We start from the raw sequence: 17,967 nt of genomic DNA, 5'->3' as shown, positions 1-17,967 counted from the left end.
GGGTGCGAAGGGTCTGTTGAGATGTTACTTGCACGTTTCCTGGTCCTGGTCAGGTACAAGTCTTGAATAGATGGGAGGTTGATTCCAATTATCTTTTCTGCAGTCCTTATTGTCCGTTGCAGTCTGTGCTTGTCTTGTTTGGAGGCCGATCCAAACCAGACAGTGATGGAGGTGCAGAGGACAGACTGGATGATGGCAGTGTAGAAGGTCTTCAGCAGCTCCCGCGGCAGGTTGAACTTCTTGAGCTGTCTCAGGAAGTACAGCCTCTGCTGGGCCTTCTTCCGGACAGAGTCTATGTGGCCGGTCCATTTCAGGTCCCGAGAGATTGTGGTTCCCAGGAACTTGAAGGTGTCTGATGAGAGAATAGTATTACTGCGGATAGTGAGGGGTGAAAGTGGTGAGGGGCCTCGCCTGAAGTCCACTGTCATCTCCACGGTCTTGAGCGGGTTCAGGTCCAGGTGGTTTTGGCTGCACCAGTGGACCAGCCGCTCCACCTCCTGTCTGTACGCAGTCTCATCACCGTTCTGGATCAGTCCGATGAGAGTGGTGTCGTCTGCATACTTCAGGAGCTTCACAGAAGAGTCACTTGCGGAGAAATCGTTGGTGTAGAGGGAGAAGAGCAGTGGGGAGAGGACGCACTCCTGAGGGGCTCCAGTGTTGGTGGTCAGAGTGTCAGATGTGATGCTCCCCAGCCTCACACGCTGTCTCCTGTTGGTCAGGAAGCTGGTGATCCACTGACAGGTGGAGGCAGGCACCGCGAGCTGGATGAGCTTCTGTTGGAGGATGTCAGGAGCGATGGTGTTGAACGCCGAGCTGAAGTCCACAAACAGGATCCTGGCGTACTTTCCTGGGGTGTCCAGGTGTTGCAGGATGTAGTGCAGTCCCATGTTGACCGCATCATCCACCGACCTGTTTGCCCGGTAGGCAAACTGGAGGGGGTCCAGCAGGGGGCCCGTGACATCCTTCAGGTGGTTCAGCACTAACCTCTCGAAAGATTTCATGACCACAGATGTCAGTGCAACAGGTCTATAGTCATTCAGACCTGTGATGGCGGGCTTCTTGGCCACTGGAATGATGCTGGAGCTCTTGAAGCACGCGGGCACCTCACACAGCTCCAGGGAACGATTGAAGATCCGTGCAAAGGTGGGCGCCAGCTGCTCAGTGCAAACTTTCAAGCAGGAAGGTGACACGCCGTCTGGGCCCGGTGCCTTCCTGATCTTTTGTCTTCGGAACATCTGGCGCACTTCCTCCTCGCGAATCTGGAGTGCGGGCGCGGCCTCTGCAAGAGAGAGAGTCGGTGACCACGGTGATGGAGGTGTGGACAGAGCAGTTGTGGGGGGAGGTGAGTATGTGGATTGTGCTGCAGGAAGTCCCGTTGTGTGGGAGGACTGATCAAACCTGCAGTAGAACCTGTTTAGCTGGTTAGCGAGCCTTGGGCTCTCCACAGGACGGGGGGTTCGTTTCTTGAAGCCCGTGATGCTCTGCAGGCCTTTCCACACTGTTGAGGGATCAGGATTGGCAGAGAGGTGTCTCTCCAGGCTCTCCCCGTAACACCTCCTGGCTTTCCTGACCTCTCGGTTCAGTGTGTTTCTGGTCTGCTTGAACAGGTCCCGGTCGCCGCTCCTGTAGGCCTCCTCCTGATCCTGATAAGATCAAAGCCGTCCTGGACTGGCCTGTTCCTGAGACCCGCAACCAAGTCCAACGCTTACTCAGGTTTGCCAACTTTTACCGCCATTTCATCCGTAATTACAGCCAGACAGCCGCTCCCCTAGCAGCACTGACACCGACCAAGACAACGTTCACCTGAAATCAAGAAACCCAAGCCGCGTTCCTTACTCTTAAAGAGAAGTTTTCTCAGGCACCTATACTCGTACATCCGGATCCCAAGAGACAATTCACCCTAGAGGTGGACGCGTCCAATACCGGAACAGGAGCTATTCTGTCCCAACAATAGGACACTGACGGAAAACTTCACCCCGTGCATTCTTCTCGCGACGTTTATCTCCAGCGGAGAGGAACTACGACGTAAGGGACAGAGAACCTCTGGCCATCAAGCTTGCGCTCGAAGAGTGGCGCCATTGGTTAGAGGGCACCGAACAACCCGTGTTAGTCTGGACCAGGGGTCACCAACACGGTGCCCGCGGGCACCAGGTAGCCCGTGAGGACCGCATGAGTCGCCCGCAGGACTGTTCTAAAATTAGCTCAAATAGCGGCACTTGTCAGTGAGCTGCATCTATTTATTTTACAGTCAAACCTCGGTTTCTGAACGTCCCGGTTCTCGAACAAGTCGGAATTTGAATAAAAAATTCGAGATTTTTTGCTTCGGTTGTTGAACAAAATTCATAGGTCGAACCTCACTAGATGAGCCGGGAGGACCCGAGAAAACCCGACCGCGCGGCCCGGATGCCGACTGAATCTGTGGTTATGGTATTTTCGTTACTTTGAGGATTGTATTAACCCCTAATCATGCCTCCAAAGAAAGCAAGTGGGAGCAGTAAAGCCATCCTAAAACACAAAGACGCTCTTAAAGCAATGCGACACTGAGCGCCCGGCGCGCTGCGGTTGCGCGATCGGACCAAATAAAGCTCCCCGCGCACTGAGGTCCACTTAAATTTTGGAAAGTACATCAGGACTTTAAGAATATTTTCTAAATTTCAGCGACGGCTCTGTCACAATAATGCGACCAGCGCAGCGCTACGGTTGCGCGTTCGGCGGTGCGCTGCAGTTGTGCGATCGGGCAAAAATGCGCAAATGAAAAAAATGTTTAAAAAAAAAAAAAGGGGGGGGGGGTTCTTTTAGTCTTGGAACGGACTAAATTTTTTTCTATTATTTGTAAAGGGAAAAATAGATTCGGAATCCGACTGATTTGCTTCTCGAACCGCCTTCTGGAACGGATTGTGGTCGAAAACCGAGATTTGACTGTATTTTTGCTGTTCTTGTTAAAATCACCCTTACATGAGAACTGAAAATGACAATGATAACACAAAGTGAAAGCTAAATTGAGCAAATTGGCTATTTCAGAAGTGTGTGTCAAACTGGTAGCCCTTTGCCTTAATCAGTACCCAGGAAGTAGCTCTCGGTTTAAGAAAGGTTGGTGACCCCTGGTCTGGACAGACCATAAGAACCTAGCCTATCTACAGTCCGCAAAATGCCTGAATTCCCGACAGTCTTGCTGGTCCTTGTTTTTCTCTTGATTCAATTTGTCCATCTCTTATCGCCCAGGCTCCCAGAACACGAAACCAGACGCGTTGTCCCAACAATTCGTTCCCGACAAGTCAGTGGAGGAACCAGCTCCCATACTTTCCCCCAGTTGCATCGTAGGCTCCCTCTCCTGGGATGTCGAGGGACTTGTTGCTCAGGCTCAACTTCGGGAACCCAATCCAGGCACGGGACCACGGGGAAAGACCTACGTCCCTTACACAGTCCGCTCTTGCCTGATTCACTGGTTTCATTCGACAAAGTTCTCTGCCCATCCCGGGACCAGCCGCACCATCGCGTTGATCGCCAGACGCTTCTGGTGGCCATCTGTCCACAAGGACGTCAGGAAATACATTCTCGCCTGTCCCATCTGCACTCGCAACAAGTCCTCCCATAGACCCCTGCTGGACTTTTACAGCCTCTCGCCATACCCAAACGCCCCTGGTCCCATATTGCGTTAAATTTTGTGACAGGCCTGCCCGTATCACAGGGAATGACCACCATCCTCACCGTCTCCGAGCGCTTCTCCAAGTCATGCTATCTCGTACCGCTCAGAAAGCTCCCCTCGGCATTCCAGACAGCTCAGCTTCTCGTCAAACACATATTTCGTCTCCATGGCATCCCGCAGGAGATCCCGTCCGATCGAAGTCCCCCGTTCATATCCCAAGTGTGGAAACAGTTCTGCTCAGCCCTCAATGCGAGGGTGTCCCTGACATCGGGCTACCATCCCCAGACGAACGGGCAGACCGAACGCATGAACCAGGAGCTCGAGGCCGCGCTCCTATGCCTTACCTCCGATAACCCGGCTGAGTGGAACAAGTACCTTCCATGAGTGGAGTATGCACACAATTCTCATGTCTCTGCTGCCACAGGACTTTCTCTGTTTGAAGCAGGGCTGTGGACTCGGTCGGATTTTTGCACCGAGTCCGAGTCCGGCCTCTTGACCACCGAGTCCGAGTCCAAGTCTGGCTGTCCATTTTTTCTGTTAATTCATGCTTAGTCTTTATTCAAGGCTAACACATGACTCTTTCTGGATGCCATGATTATCCGAGGGACAAAATAGATAATTATATATGCAGAACGAACGCAACTGCTTTCACACTGGCTTATATAGGATCCCTTGCTGAGAGCGCGGACGTAAAAGTGAGGCGACGTTCCAATCGGACGTCGGATCAATAACATTTTCCCTGCCCTACCGGAGTTGTGCTAGTTCATAAGGTAGATCACTTATGGCATAGTCATAAATGTACGGTTGACAATTTAACCGATAGAAGTGGATACATTAGAACATAACCTACACTCTAATATATTATTTGACATGGTATTAAATGCGTGGCTTTACAAAAATAGTCATTGAAGCCCACCCCTAGCCCTGAGTGCCATTGGCATGAGGCAAAACGCTTGAAAACACACACTCTCGCCCAATTAAATAACCATTCTGAAACACAGGACATGTGAGATAATATTTTTTAATCATTAATTACACCATTATAGCTCAGACATTTATCTAAACACAAATAATTAGTGACGACCCCACAACTATCGAAACAAATCAATGATATAAGCTGGGTAACATTGGTACATAATGTAAACATTAGCCTAAGTCAGGGGTGGGCAATTAATTTTTACAAGGGGCCACATGAAAGACCTGAGTTGTGTCAGAGGGCCACACCTACGATAACTTAAGCCTGCTCAATTTTCTTCCATTGTAAAATGTAATAAATTATTTATTTTAAATAGTTGGTACTGGTAATTAGAAGAATACAATTATTCTGTTTATATTTATATTAAACTATGTGAAATTGTGGTGTAGAGGTCAAATAAAAAAACAATTATTAATCAGTACAATTTATTCTTAACTTCTTTAACTTTTCCTCAAGTGACAAAGCCGCTCCATCTCTGGGTGTGAAGTTTGATAAAAAGTCCATTTATTGTATTCCTCATAAGGGGTTCTTGTGAGCCGTGCTTTGTCTGGCACCTCACCTAGGACCTTTTTGCCATGGGTGACCCTTCCAAGGGGATGAAGCCCCTGACAACTTGGCTCCTTGGATCATTAGGACACGCAAACCCCTCCACCACGATAAGGTGACGACTCACAGATGGGATTACATGAGCATAATTATAACAAATACAAAACAACAACAACAACAAAACTATATTTTAATACAATAATCTTCAAATTTAAAAATGTATTTAGAAAACGTACAAACACAGTAAATAAAATTGAACCGATACTTCTTATTTCCCAAAGTCACAGAGAGGCACGGCAGAAGAATGAAAGAGTCACAGAAAGAGAGGCTCTGGAGCTGTGGGTTGCAGATCCCTCCCTTACGAGATTATTCACTCTTTTCCATCCAGGAAAGAGGAGCCGCTTGTCCGTCAATCCTGGTCCTACATGGACCCTGTATAGTAGATGTATGTGTATTAGTGTCTATCAGACAAAATAATATTAAAATTTAACAGGTCTTATCAGGAGATACAGTATAGGGGCCAATGCTTACGTCACCTGAAAATCCTTAACTGGTCACACATCAGTCCCGCAAAGGATCTGCCAAAGGATGTATCTCTGACTCAGTCATGGCTCATTGATTGCTAATCCTAACCCTTAATAATCACCTTTAATGACCTTTATTGTCACCAATCAAACCACAAAAATGAAACATCATTTAACACAATATGGAAATTCAACATAGCAATAAAATACCGTATTTTTCAGACTAAACGTCGCTCCGGAATATGCGTCGCATCAGCCATAAAATGCACAATAAAGTGAAAAAAATATATATAAGTTGCTCCGGAGTATAAGTCACATTTTGGGGGAAATTTATTCGACAAAATCCAACACCAAGAACAGACATGAACAAGCTGAACGATACGGTATGCTAACATGACATAAACACAAACGAGAAGCTGAGAACGGGCCTGATATAACAAAATAACAGTTATTCAAATAACTATAACATAAATAACACCTTTATTAAACCATCTGTGTCACTCCAAATCATTAAAGCCATCGATCAAGTTGGTCCTCCTTTATGTAAACAAGTCCAACGTCCGCGGCACGTTACAGTTCGAATTTTTCTACAGGCCCATATAACAATATATAAACTATTTGTCAAATAACAATAATATAAATAACAGTTTTGTCAAACCATCTGTGTCACTCCAAATCAATAACTCCATCAGAATCTTCGTCTTCCGTGTCACTTGAAAAAAAAAAAAACACGCACAGCTGTTGACGCCGGAAAGACTATGTGCGCTGCAGACGTCAGACTAGACATATCAAATAAATGTAATATCCATCCATCCATTTTCTGAACCGCTTAGTCCCCACGGGGGTCGCGGGCGTGCTGGAGCCTATCCCAGCCGTCATCGGGCAGTAGGCGGGGGACACCCTGAACCGGTTGCCAGCCAATCGCAGGGCACACAGAGACAGACAACCATTCGCACCCACACTCACACCTAGGGACAATTTGGAGTCTTCAATCGGCCTACGAAGCATGTTTTTGAAATGTGGGAGGAAACCGGAGTGTCCGGGGAAAACCCACGCGGGCCCGGGGAGAACATGCAAACTCCACACAGGGAGGGCCGGAGGTGGAATCGAACCCACACCCTCCTAACTGTGAGGCGGACGTGCTACCCATTGCGCCACCGAGCCGCCTATAAATGTAATATAAACAACAATTTTAGCGAACCATCCGTGTCACTCCAAATCAATAAATCCATTAGAATCTTTGTCTTCCGTGCCACTTGAGAAAGAAAAACACACACACACACAGCTATTGACGCTAGAAAGACTACGTGCGCCGCGGACGTCAGACTAGATATATCAAATAAATGTAATATAAACAACAATTTTATCGAATCATCCGTGCCATTCCAAATCAATAAATCCATCAGAATCTTCCGTGTCACTTAAAAAAACAAAACACAGCTGTTGACGCAGGAAAGACTACGTGCGCCGCGGACGTGAGACTAGATATATCAAATAAATGTAATATAAACAACAATTTTAACGAACTATTCGTGTCACTCCAAATCATTAAATCCACCGTTATATTCATCCTCTGTGTCAAAAAAAAAAAAAAGCTGTCGATTCCGGACCTACGTGCGCCACTGACGTCAGCCTCGTTGTCAGTTGGCGGCTCTAATTATTCCACAGATCTACGTATATAACTATATTGTAGCGTTACCAAAGTACCAGGCAAGACGTGGGTTTGGTAACCAGCTCTTTATTGCTCAACATGTGAGCCAACACACGCAAGCGACCTGGATCGCTCTTTCCGACCCCCCTTCACGGCCTCCCTAGAAAATCGGAAACTACTGGTCTAACAACATAGTCGTTGCTACTCTAAATAAACTATATATCAAATAACTATTATCAGGGTTTTGCAGATTATCCTTATCGTATGATTATGTTGGAATGCAACCTGTAATAAATAACCTGGTTAGATTAGTTTTATGCTTATAGTGGAATGTAAACGGTAATAAATAACCTAGCTTGTCCCATCCTACACAACGTCGTAAAACACCCCCTGATATGTTTTGACTATAGGACAAGGGCTTTCTCTATCCAGTCCACTCTTACCCCCACTCTGTTTTTCTTAATAAATATGCTCTTGCAGGAGGGAGAGTCAGACTTCATTTCGATCATCGCTGTACGCACAGCGACGAATGGACTCTCCACCTGCAGGTGTCTAAAAGGACTTGCTTGTCTCCCGTTTGGTTCTTGCAAAATAAGTTAGTGAGCACAACTCTAACAACTATGACATAAATAACAAGTATATTGAATAATCTGTGTCACTCCAAATCATTAAATCTCCTGACTTCGGAAGTCAGTGAATAGAACTCATTGTCAGTGAGGCTCCAATTATACCACAGCCATAGTGTGCCCTCATGCGGTTTAAAGTGAAAATAACATGTGAAGTGATCAACTATACTCGTAAGTAAAGTGTTAATGATCAAGTAAAAATTTGTGAAAAAATTCACATATAAGTCGCTCCTGAGTATAAGTCGCCCCCCCACCCAAATTACGAAAATAAGCGTGATTTATAGTCCGAAAAATACGGTACCGAGCGTTAGTAGAAACAAAAGAAAACAAAACCTGGAGACAAAACAACCGGCTATGCTTATCAGCAAAAGGAATAGAGAAGCACAGTGAGGTGGAGTGTGCGATGAGGTCGCGAAAAGAGTCAAACTGGGCGTTGGGATGGCTGGGTTGGAGAAAAACAAACATAGGGCCCGTGGCCCAATCAGGGCCTCTGTGTTTTTCCACTCTTGTTTGTCATTGGGCTTTCTCACTTCTCTTATCAGCTTTTTCTTAAGAATACTTTATGCTTCACTTCACCACTTTTCATTTGAGATTTACTGTTATTTGAGCAGTTATTTTCTTAACCTCACTAATTTTTTAGAAGATTTAAACCATAAATCCCAATCATCGTCCTCAGAAATGTCAACAATCCTTCTTATATTTTTCCTACTTTGGGTAGGCAAAATATGTACGCCTGGAGCCAGGCCTGGAGTTAGGGATTTAATATGTAGTACGTATGGGTAGGCAAGGGGATAGGCAAAATATTTTTTTCTATCAAAAGAAGGTATTCTGCTCAATTTATAATTGTTAAAATTTCCGCGGGATGGCGTCAAAGGAAAAAACAAAGAGCAGCAAGCAAAAGACCATGGGTCACGGCACCATTTGTTAGATTTTGTCCCAGTTTTTTTTTTTTTTTATCTTTAATGCTTGCTATGCTAATAGTAATTACCAGGAGGCTGCCTTCTCTTTTTAACTTTTTAATTCATGCCAGAAAGTTTGATACACAGCTATGAAGCCTTAACTACAATTGCAGAAGAAGGTCTAACCCCCACTAGCAAGGTCCGGTCCCTACTCTTATACTACTCTTGGCCGTCGTCTTGGCCAACTCCTATGTATGTGCAAAAAGTGTCATAGAGGAGGGAAAGCCAGTGAAGACAGCAAGAGAAAGGTCACAGCAAGATAATCTCTTTCACTGAATCGATTAGCTGAGGGTCATGAGATCCCAAGAAATTATGAATAGTAGCTATAGAGCAGGCGTGTCCAAAATCCGGCCTGCAGGCCAAATCCGGCCCCTGGTCAGATTTCGTACAGCCCACAGCTTCAGTCTTATAATGTATTATTTATGGCCCGCCTGCACTGTCAAACTGAATTTAAAAAAAATAATAATGAAACTTGAAACCGTAATTCCTCCTATTTCCAAAAGGTGGCAGCACCACCCCTCTCCGCTCATTTATGCCTCATTTAGAGTTGTTCCATCCGCCTGAGTGACTTATATTTGGTTATTTTGTCATTTAAAAAATAAAAACAATTGGGACAATGAAATTTGTTTTATAACAGTGTATGTTTGTATGAAATGTTTGTGGTTAAAAAATGTCCGAAAAAACTATTGGCCCCGGGCGCTTTCACTTTATCAAATCTGGCCCTCCTTGCAAAATGTTTGGACACCCCTGCTATAGCGCGTCTTTGAGCAGGGTCGAGTGTAAGCACAAGATCAGCCAGGGACCCAGGTGGTTGGTTAGGAAAATCGGGGTATGTAGCCTAAACAAAGTACCTAATCTCCAAAAAACCAAAACAAAGGAAATGTGCCTGAGGTAACTTGAACTGTCCGACGAATTATTTAAAGTCAGCAAAGTGGTAATCCACATATAGGTAATTGGTGCCAGGATCCTATCCCGCCAACTGGCAAAAGTAGAGTCAGAGTTGGGTGGTATAAAAAGGTGATTTTTGACAATCGAGGAAAATGTCAATGGTTCTTTTAAGCCATAGTCGGCTTTGCGGAATTGAGTCAAATGTTTTAAGGCACTTAGGACAACACCGTTCTGAGAGACATTGTGTACCTTAAGAGGCAACGGTGCGGTTAGAAGAGAATGCAGTGAGAAATTTGAGGACCTCAATTCAATTTTGCCCACAATGGACATTTATCAAGTCCCCAAGTTTTGTCTGGAGCATCCATTTCTACTTTTTGTTTGTTTTCTTTCTTTCTTTCTTTCTTTCTTTCTTTCTTTCTTTCTTTCTTTCTTTCTTTCTTTCTTTCTTTCACTTAAAAAAAAATATTATATTATGTGATATTTTTGATGTCTGAATGTTAGAGTGTATTACATTGACCCATGGATGTTGTTAAGAGATGAAACACATCAGGAGAGGTAAATTACCATTATCACTATAATTGGGCACTGCTGACTCCAAACAATAATATACCAATGTCAGTGCATCGCCACCACATCATAGTAACAGCCAGTCATAAAACATTTATAACATCTCACATCACTGAGGTTCTACTTTTCCATGCATTAGAAGCTTGTTATGATAAGATATGATGTGTCAAACACTGTTTTCCCTTTTCCCCATTCCTGTGGGAATTGGAATTTCTATTAATTAAATCAACACATATTTTCTTGTCTTTCAGTTTCAGGCATCTTTGGTGGTGAATTTTGTTTCCACAGTGGTGTCAGTTATTGCTGTGATCACGTATTCTGTGGATATGGACAAACATCCAGGCGCATCATGTGTCAAGAACTTGGATGGCAGCTGTAACATTAACTTCTACACCACAGTATGTACCACTTCCTGTATATGCTTTACATAGGCAGTTTTACAGTGTGGCAAGGGGTAGCAGCTGCCACGCCAACCAAATGTTTGGCCACCCCACCTGCCACTCTGTTATCAATTAATCAGTCAATACTAAATTCAAAATTTTATTGTAAATATTCCTGTACTGCATTATTTTCTCCAGAGTGATTAGGACGTGTTTTGAATTTACTTCCACCTCAACCCTCCTTCTTTCAAAACAAAATGGTTTGTCTTACACACCACTCAGACATCACACCACTGATCCCAGTGTGTATTTGTTTACGTCAGGGGTGGGCAATTCTGGTCCTGCATGTTTTATAGGTCTCCCTGCTGCCACACACCTGATTCAAATGATCAGGATTGTTATCCAGCTTCTGCAGACCTTGCTAATTATCTGACCATTTGAATCAGGTGTGTTGCAACAGGGTGACCTAGAAAACATGCAGGACACCGGCCCTCGAGGACCAGAATTGCCCACCCCTGGTTTACGTAAACAAGGCTTTGATGCCCAAGGATTTATAATGGAGAATAGTGAAAACCGGTCAACATTCAAGCCCAAGGGAATTCACATCCCTTTTGATGAAAACGACAATTAAATACGTATATGTTCAAGCTGGGCAGGCTGAATATTACAGACCCCAAACAAACGTCAGGAGTGCTTTTTACAATGATAGCGACAGCAGATAAGTAGAACTCCAATGTTAAGTCCTTGCGAACATACTGGGACTTTCAAGGTCACAGGCCATGGCTTTATCTTTCAGACAAGCAATGTAGCACTTGCTGGAAGGTCCACGACAGGCTCCTGGGGAATCCAGTTTTGTTGCCGTGAGTGGGCGAGAAAGAGATGTAGATGAGGTGGTGGGTGCCATGGCTGGATGGAATATTGAACATTTCTGTTGGGTGGGCACGTCGGATTGAGAAGTGGGCAGAGAGCAAACTGCCTGCCTAAATGCCAGTGCGAGGCCTGCCAGCAAGGGACCCACCAACGGCGGGTCATAGCCGCCTATTGGTCAGTGTGGTGTTGGTTGAGCAAGCCTGTAGTTGGTGGAGGAGGCTGCTTGCAGTGCTTATTTTTCAGTTATCCAGCTAGGAAGTTGCTCCGTAGCCGTACATGGGCAAATGACAACGACATATGAAGATTCGTGTGCAGTAGCCCTACATCTTTGCCACGCACAGTTCAGGGTTAGTCTGCTCAGGGACTCACTCCAGAGACAAACCGAATCAAGAAATTCCATTCCCACTGAGCACTGGAAGTAGTAATAAATAAAGGATCCATAAAAAACAGATGTGTTTCCTGTTATTTTAGTTTTCTTCATCTCAGTGCTTTCTAATTTTATTCATCTGATTCTCATTCTTTTATGTGAATACAAAATAACTTGGTACCTCAGAAGAATGAAATATGTTCAGTAGTATTTATCTTTGTATTAATCAATACTTTCATCGTCTTCGTAGTTTGTGTGCATGATGTATACAGTAGTTTTTGGTTCCATTTTAAAATACACTAAAAATTTACAGATTGTCAGGGTTTTCCAGATTATCCTTATCGTACGATTATGTTGGAATGCAACCTGTAATAAATAACCTAGCTAGATTAGTTTCATGCTTATGTTGGAATGCAACCTGTGATAAATAACCTAGCTTGTCCCATCCCACACAAAGTCGTAAAACACCCCTTGCTATGTTTTGACTAGAGGTCAAGCGCTTTCTCTATTCACTCCACTCTTACCCCCACCCTGTTTCTCTTAATAAAAATGCTCTTGCAGGAGCCGAGAGTCAGACCTCCATTCGAACATCGCTGTACACACAGCGACGAATGGACTCTCCACCTGCAGGTGTCTAAAAGGACTTACTTGTCTCCCGTGTGGTTCTTGCTAAATAAGTTGGAGTGAGAGAATCTCTAACACAGATGAAAATGTTGAGGCCAAAATATGGCCTTCACTTTAAGTTGCACTCTCATTTATAATTTTTTCAAGATGTCAGGAAGACTAATAGAAGCTGTTACATTTTTTCAAAACTGAATGTACAGTGCTATCATCTTAATTATCTATTTTTTGTGCACATTGTAAAATAATAATAGTTATTGAAGAGCAGCTTCTGTAATATGTTGTATTGCATTTTACATTATTCTCTACCTCTTTAGGTTGTGAGGCTTTGGTTGTTGTGCATGTCCCCAAGGAGGGTTAAATAAAAGGCTCCTAGTAAAGAGTGGCAAGTATGTGAATTGAAGGAAGAGCAACATTTATTGACCCTGTTCATTGTAGTAGTAATTTGTTTTGTGTTAATGCGTTGTGGAAGTCATAGGCGAGAGTTGTGATCACAAAGGCTACATGGACAGAGTGAGTGCTCAACATAAGATATCTCATTCACATGGCATGCATAAAATGTTCAAGGGAATGCAGAACCTGAAACGTGAATTAGAAATGTGCGTGCGTGCGTGCGTGCGTGCGTGCGTGCGTGCGCGCGTGCGTGAGTGTGAGCGAATGACACCTTTGGACAAAAGCGGTATTGTTTTGCATGAAGACGACCACATTTCCCATGAGTGCCAGCCCACAGTGTCGTGAAATCCTGAGCTCTTGCTCACCTCCAGTTGGACTGAAGTGAATTACTTTTTTGTTTCCATCAGTGGCTGTGTGAAAGATGCATGCAATAGCACTGAGGTGATAAACATTTAGTAATCCCTCGTTTATCACCGATAATTGGTTCCAAAAACCACCGGCGATAAGTGAAATCCGCGAAGTAGGGTTACCCACTCATCTGTACATTTTTTGTGTGTCAATAAATGTACCGTATTTTCCGGACTATAAGTCGCTCCGGAGTATAAGTCGGACCAGCCATAAAATGCCCCAAAACGTGAAAAAAAACATATATAAGTCGCTCCGGAGTATAAGTCGCATTTTGGGGGGCAATTTATACGACAAAATCCCACACCAAAAACAGTGATGAACGAGCAACAACAGGCTAAACGATAGCAACAACAGGCTAAACAATAGGTATGCTAACGTGACAAACACAAACAAAGAGCTGAGAACGGGCCTGAAAACCATCATATCTCCGCACCATTTACTTTGCAACAATGAGAAGTGTGGCCGAATATGCAGCTCCTGCTTGGGCTCCGTGGATATCTATGGACAACATGAACGCACTGGAGAGAGCTCAACTAAACGCAGCAAGAGCAATAACTGGACAGGTCTGATGTACTACAACACCTGCAGTGCTCCATGAAGCTCAACTCCTACCCCTTTCCTCACGCCTCCAATTGCTGTCAGTTCGGAAAGCCGACGAATGGGCACATCTCCCTCCCGAAGATGACAAACCTGTCCGCACGAGGCTAAAACGTAACAACTGGCGCAATTTTACCACCCCTGTCCTATCCCACCTCAACCTCCTGACAGACACCACGGAGACTGTAAATAACCCTAATATTCCGTGGTCACTGCCGACCCCTCCAACCACCCTTTTTAATCCAATCCTCAAATCAACCACACCATCCCAACAGCTTGCGGCAGCGGAGGAAACCGCCGCCCAGAACGGTCTTACCGATCTACTAATATTCACTGATGGCTCCGTAATAAACAGCGTATAGAATGGAGGAGCAGGTGTGATAGTTCGTCGTGCTGATGAAACAATCCACTCGTGGCACACTCCCACCGGGACCTTTAGCAGTTCTTTTCAAGCTGAAAAGTCTGCCATGACTGCTGCCGTCTCCTGGCTAAATCAATATGACGACTGGTCCTCGGTTTCCATCATCAGTGACTGCAAGTCGCTGGTCCAAGCGCTCAGTAATCCTTGCCCCTCTGATCCCAACATCATATCCCTTCAAACCACCCTTGCGACTTTTCCCAACAACAAAGGGATACAAATCATCTGGGTCCCAGGTCACTGCAACCTCAAGGGCAACGACCTCACCGATGAGCAAGCAAAACTCGTCTCCTCCCTACCCCAAGATGAATGCCAGCTGGATAAATCAACACAACAAGCGATCATACGCAGGAGCTGCGCCCCCCTCCTTCAGATCACCCCCGCCTAATCTCCCTACTATCCCAAAAACCCAAACCACTGGAGGAGGCCTCTTTGTCGAAGAAAGACCTCACCGACCTGATCCGTTTCCGGTCCGGACATCACCCTACTCTCAGAAGGTGGCTACATCTAATGGGGAAGTGTGCCGACGCCCGATGTCGACTATGCGGTGAAGAGGAAGAATCAGCCGAACACCTCTGGCTGCGGTGCCCTGTGCTGACGCCAGAGCGGTACTACCGACAACTTGGCTCCTCCTTCAGTGAACTCTCCAGCTTCCCCAAAGCAACCCTCACGCTTCTGAAGATTATCCTCAGTCGCCTCGAGTGATTCACAGACAGAGAGACAGACAGACAGACAGGCCACAGGAGCTGCTGAAGACCTTCTACACTGCCATCATCCAGTCTATCTGCACCTCTGCGCCTCTGCACCTCCGTCACTGTCTGGTTTGGATCGGCCATCAAACAAGACAAGCACAGACTGCAACGGACAATCAGGACTGCGGAAAAGATAATCGGGACCAACCTCCCATCTATCCAAGACTTGTACCTGTCCAGGACCAGGAAACGTGCAAGTAACATCTGAGACTGAGATCAACCGGAGTCAAATTCCTTGTTTGGCATGCCAATAAAGCTGATTCTGAATCTGAAAAGAGTTTTTGAGAGCTCAAAAAATAGGCAGGTACAATAGAAACAGATACAATCAATAGAATAAAAAAAGGACTATTTGCCCCCATGGAGAGGCTGACAGTCACATAAGAAAAATACAGCACAAAACAATAAATAAAATGCATACAAGTAAAGTGCAAGGCGCCCGCCACTTGCGCCTGCAGGAGCATAATAATAATAATAAAAATAAATAATTAGAAAACACGTAATATTATTAAAGTGAAACACGGTTTATTATTTTACTGTCATCTCAAGCTTACCGCTTTACTGTGTCCGTCGTTTCCATAGATGAGATTGAAGGAACTGAATCATCAATGAAACGACGAAGCAAAAGATTTCTGAAACACTCATCCTTGAACAAGCAGTACTTTGCCCACGGATGTGGGAACACTGCTTGAACACTTCGGCATCCTTGAATTGTTTGGACAACCAGGATTGCGGATTTGCGAAACCGTTTGGCCACACCTGTTAGAGTTTCGCTCATTCCAACTTATTTTGCAAGAACCACACGGGAGACAAGTAAGTCCTTTTCGACACCTGCAGGTGGAGAGTCCATTCGTCGCTGTGAGTACAGCGATGATCGAATGGAGGTCTGACTCTCCCTCCTGCAAGAGCATATTTATTAAGAAAAACAGAGTGGGGGTAAGAGTGGACTGAATAGAGAAAGCCCTTGACCTCTAGTCAAAACATAGCAAGGGGTGTTTTACGACTTTGTGTAGGATGGGACAAGCTAGGTTATTTATTACAAGTTGCAGACCAACATAATCATACAATAAAGATAATCTGGAAAACCCTGACAACTCTGACACCCATTACCTTTTTTGGTAGTCCCTCCCGGATGTAAGTGATAAAAATACCCAATAGAAAACGGAGAAAACTGAACGGAGAAAAAGATAGCCCGCCCAAACAGATCATAAAAGCACCTGGAGGGATAGGTTGCACTTTTTTAAAATCTTGGAGACTCTAAGTCAGGGGTGTCCAAACCTTTTGCAAGGAAGAACAGATTTGATAAAGTGAAGGGGCCCGGGGGCCAATAGTTTTTTCGGACATTTTTTAACTACAAAAATTTCATGCAAATACACACTGTTATAAAACCATTTTCATTGTCACAATTGTCTTTATTTTTCAAATGACAAAATAACCAAATATAAGCCACTCAGGCAGATGTGAACAACTCTAAAAACACAAATTATGCCTTTCATTCATAGTATCTGAAGAGTCAGATAACATTGAACAAAGTGTATGAAATACAGTGGAGCCTCTGTTTTCGACCACAATCCATTCCAGAAGGCTGTTCGAGAAGTGAACCGTTCGAATTCCGAATCATGTTTTCCCATTACAAATAATGGGAAAAAAATGTAATCCGTTCCAAGCAAAAAAACTGCACAACTGCATTGCGCTGGTCGCATTATTGTGACAGAGCAGTCGCTGAAATTTAGAAAATATTTTTAAAGTCCTGATGTACTTTCCAAAATATAAGTGGACCTCAATGCGCAGGGAGCTTAACTTTGTCCGATTGCGCAACTGCAGCGCACCGCCGAACGCGCAACCGTAGCGCGCCGCCAACCACGCAACTGCACCACGCTGATCGCATTATTGTGACAGAGCGGTCGCTAAAATTTAGAACATATTTTTAAAGTCCTGATGTACTTTCCAAAATTTAAGTGGACCTCAGTGCGCAGGGAGCTTAATTTGGTCCGATTGCGCAACCGCAGCGCGCCGGGCGCTCACTGTCGCATTGCTTTAGGAGCGTCTTTGTGTTTGAGGATGGCTTTATTGCTCCCACTTGCTTCCTTTGGAGGCATGATTAGAGTTGATGCAATCCTCAGAGTAACGAGAATGTAATAACGAACGGAGTCAGTTGGCATGCGGGTCCTCTCGGCTCATCTCGCGAGGTTCGACAACTGAATGTTGTCTGACATCCGAAGCAAACAATCTCGAATTTTTTGTTCGAATACCGATTTGTTCGAGAACCGGGACATTCGAAAACTGAGGCTCCACTGTACCTTAAATTTACATGTTTAATTTTTTTTTTGATTCACGAACATTTTAAACAAGAGTTAAGTAATGCAAAGTTGTCTGTTATTATTAAAACTTAAAACAAGTGAATTTTGCCCTTGTCATTTACAATATCTTTCATAAAGTAATAGTTTGTGTCACGTCTACAGGTTCATAACATCAACAGTATTAACATGGCCACTTCATAGCTTGCTTTAGTAATATTTACTTTTGACTCACAGCCCCGCGTGAAGAATCGCTGTTGTGATGCCAGTTCAGCCTGGAGCTGCTTCACTTTATCAACACGGTCACTCCCTGTTAGCTTGTCGCATGTGTTAGCATGTTTAGTCTGGTAGTGTCTCTTTAGGTCGAAATCCTTAAACAAGGCAACCGTCTCTTTACAAATTAGACAAACACAATTGCCTTGATTTTCAGTGAAGAAGTATTGTAACTCCCATCTCTCTTGAAAGCAACGACCCTCAATGTCAA

At 44.5% G+C, this 17,967-nt stretch overlaps 1 protein-coding gene across 4 annotated transcripts in view; it reads left to right on the top strand.

Moving 5' to 3' along the window:
• The window catches only part of LOC148398581 (membrane-spanning 4-domains subfamily A member 12-like), an 80,855-nt gene that overhangs the window by 40,743 nt on the left and 22,145 nt on the right, over window positions 1–17,967 (top strand). For all 4 annotated transcript variants that reach the window (XR_015857810.1, XM_088372338.1, XM_088372339.1 and 1 more), the window contains exon 5: window positions 10,635–10,781. Coding sequence is in view for 3 of the 4 variants with exons in the window: in XM_088372338.1 (XP_088228464.1) it covers window positions 10,635–10,781 (147 nt within the window). In the remaining variant the exon portion in view is untranslated. The remainder of the gene's footprint in view (window positions 1–10,634; window positions 10,782–17,967) is intronic.

Source organism: Syngnathus floridae, chromosome 4, assembly GCF_059516105.1.
Source record: "Syngnathus floridae isolate MCC-2025c chromosome 4, RoL_Sflo_1.0, whole genome shotgun sequence".
NCBI lineage: Eukaryota > Metazoa > Chordata > Actinopteri > Syngnathiformes > Syngnathidae > Syngnathus > Syngnathus floridae.
The sequence above is the reverse complement of the archived record's forward strand: the minus strand, read 5'-3'. Positions and strand labels throughout refer to the sequence as shown.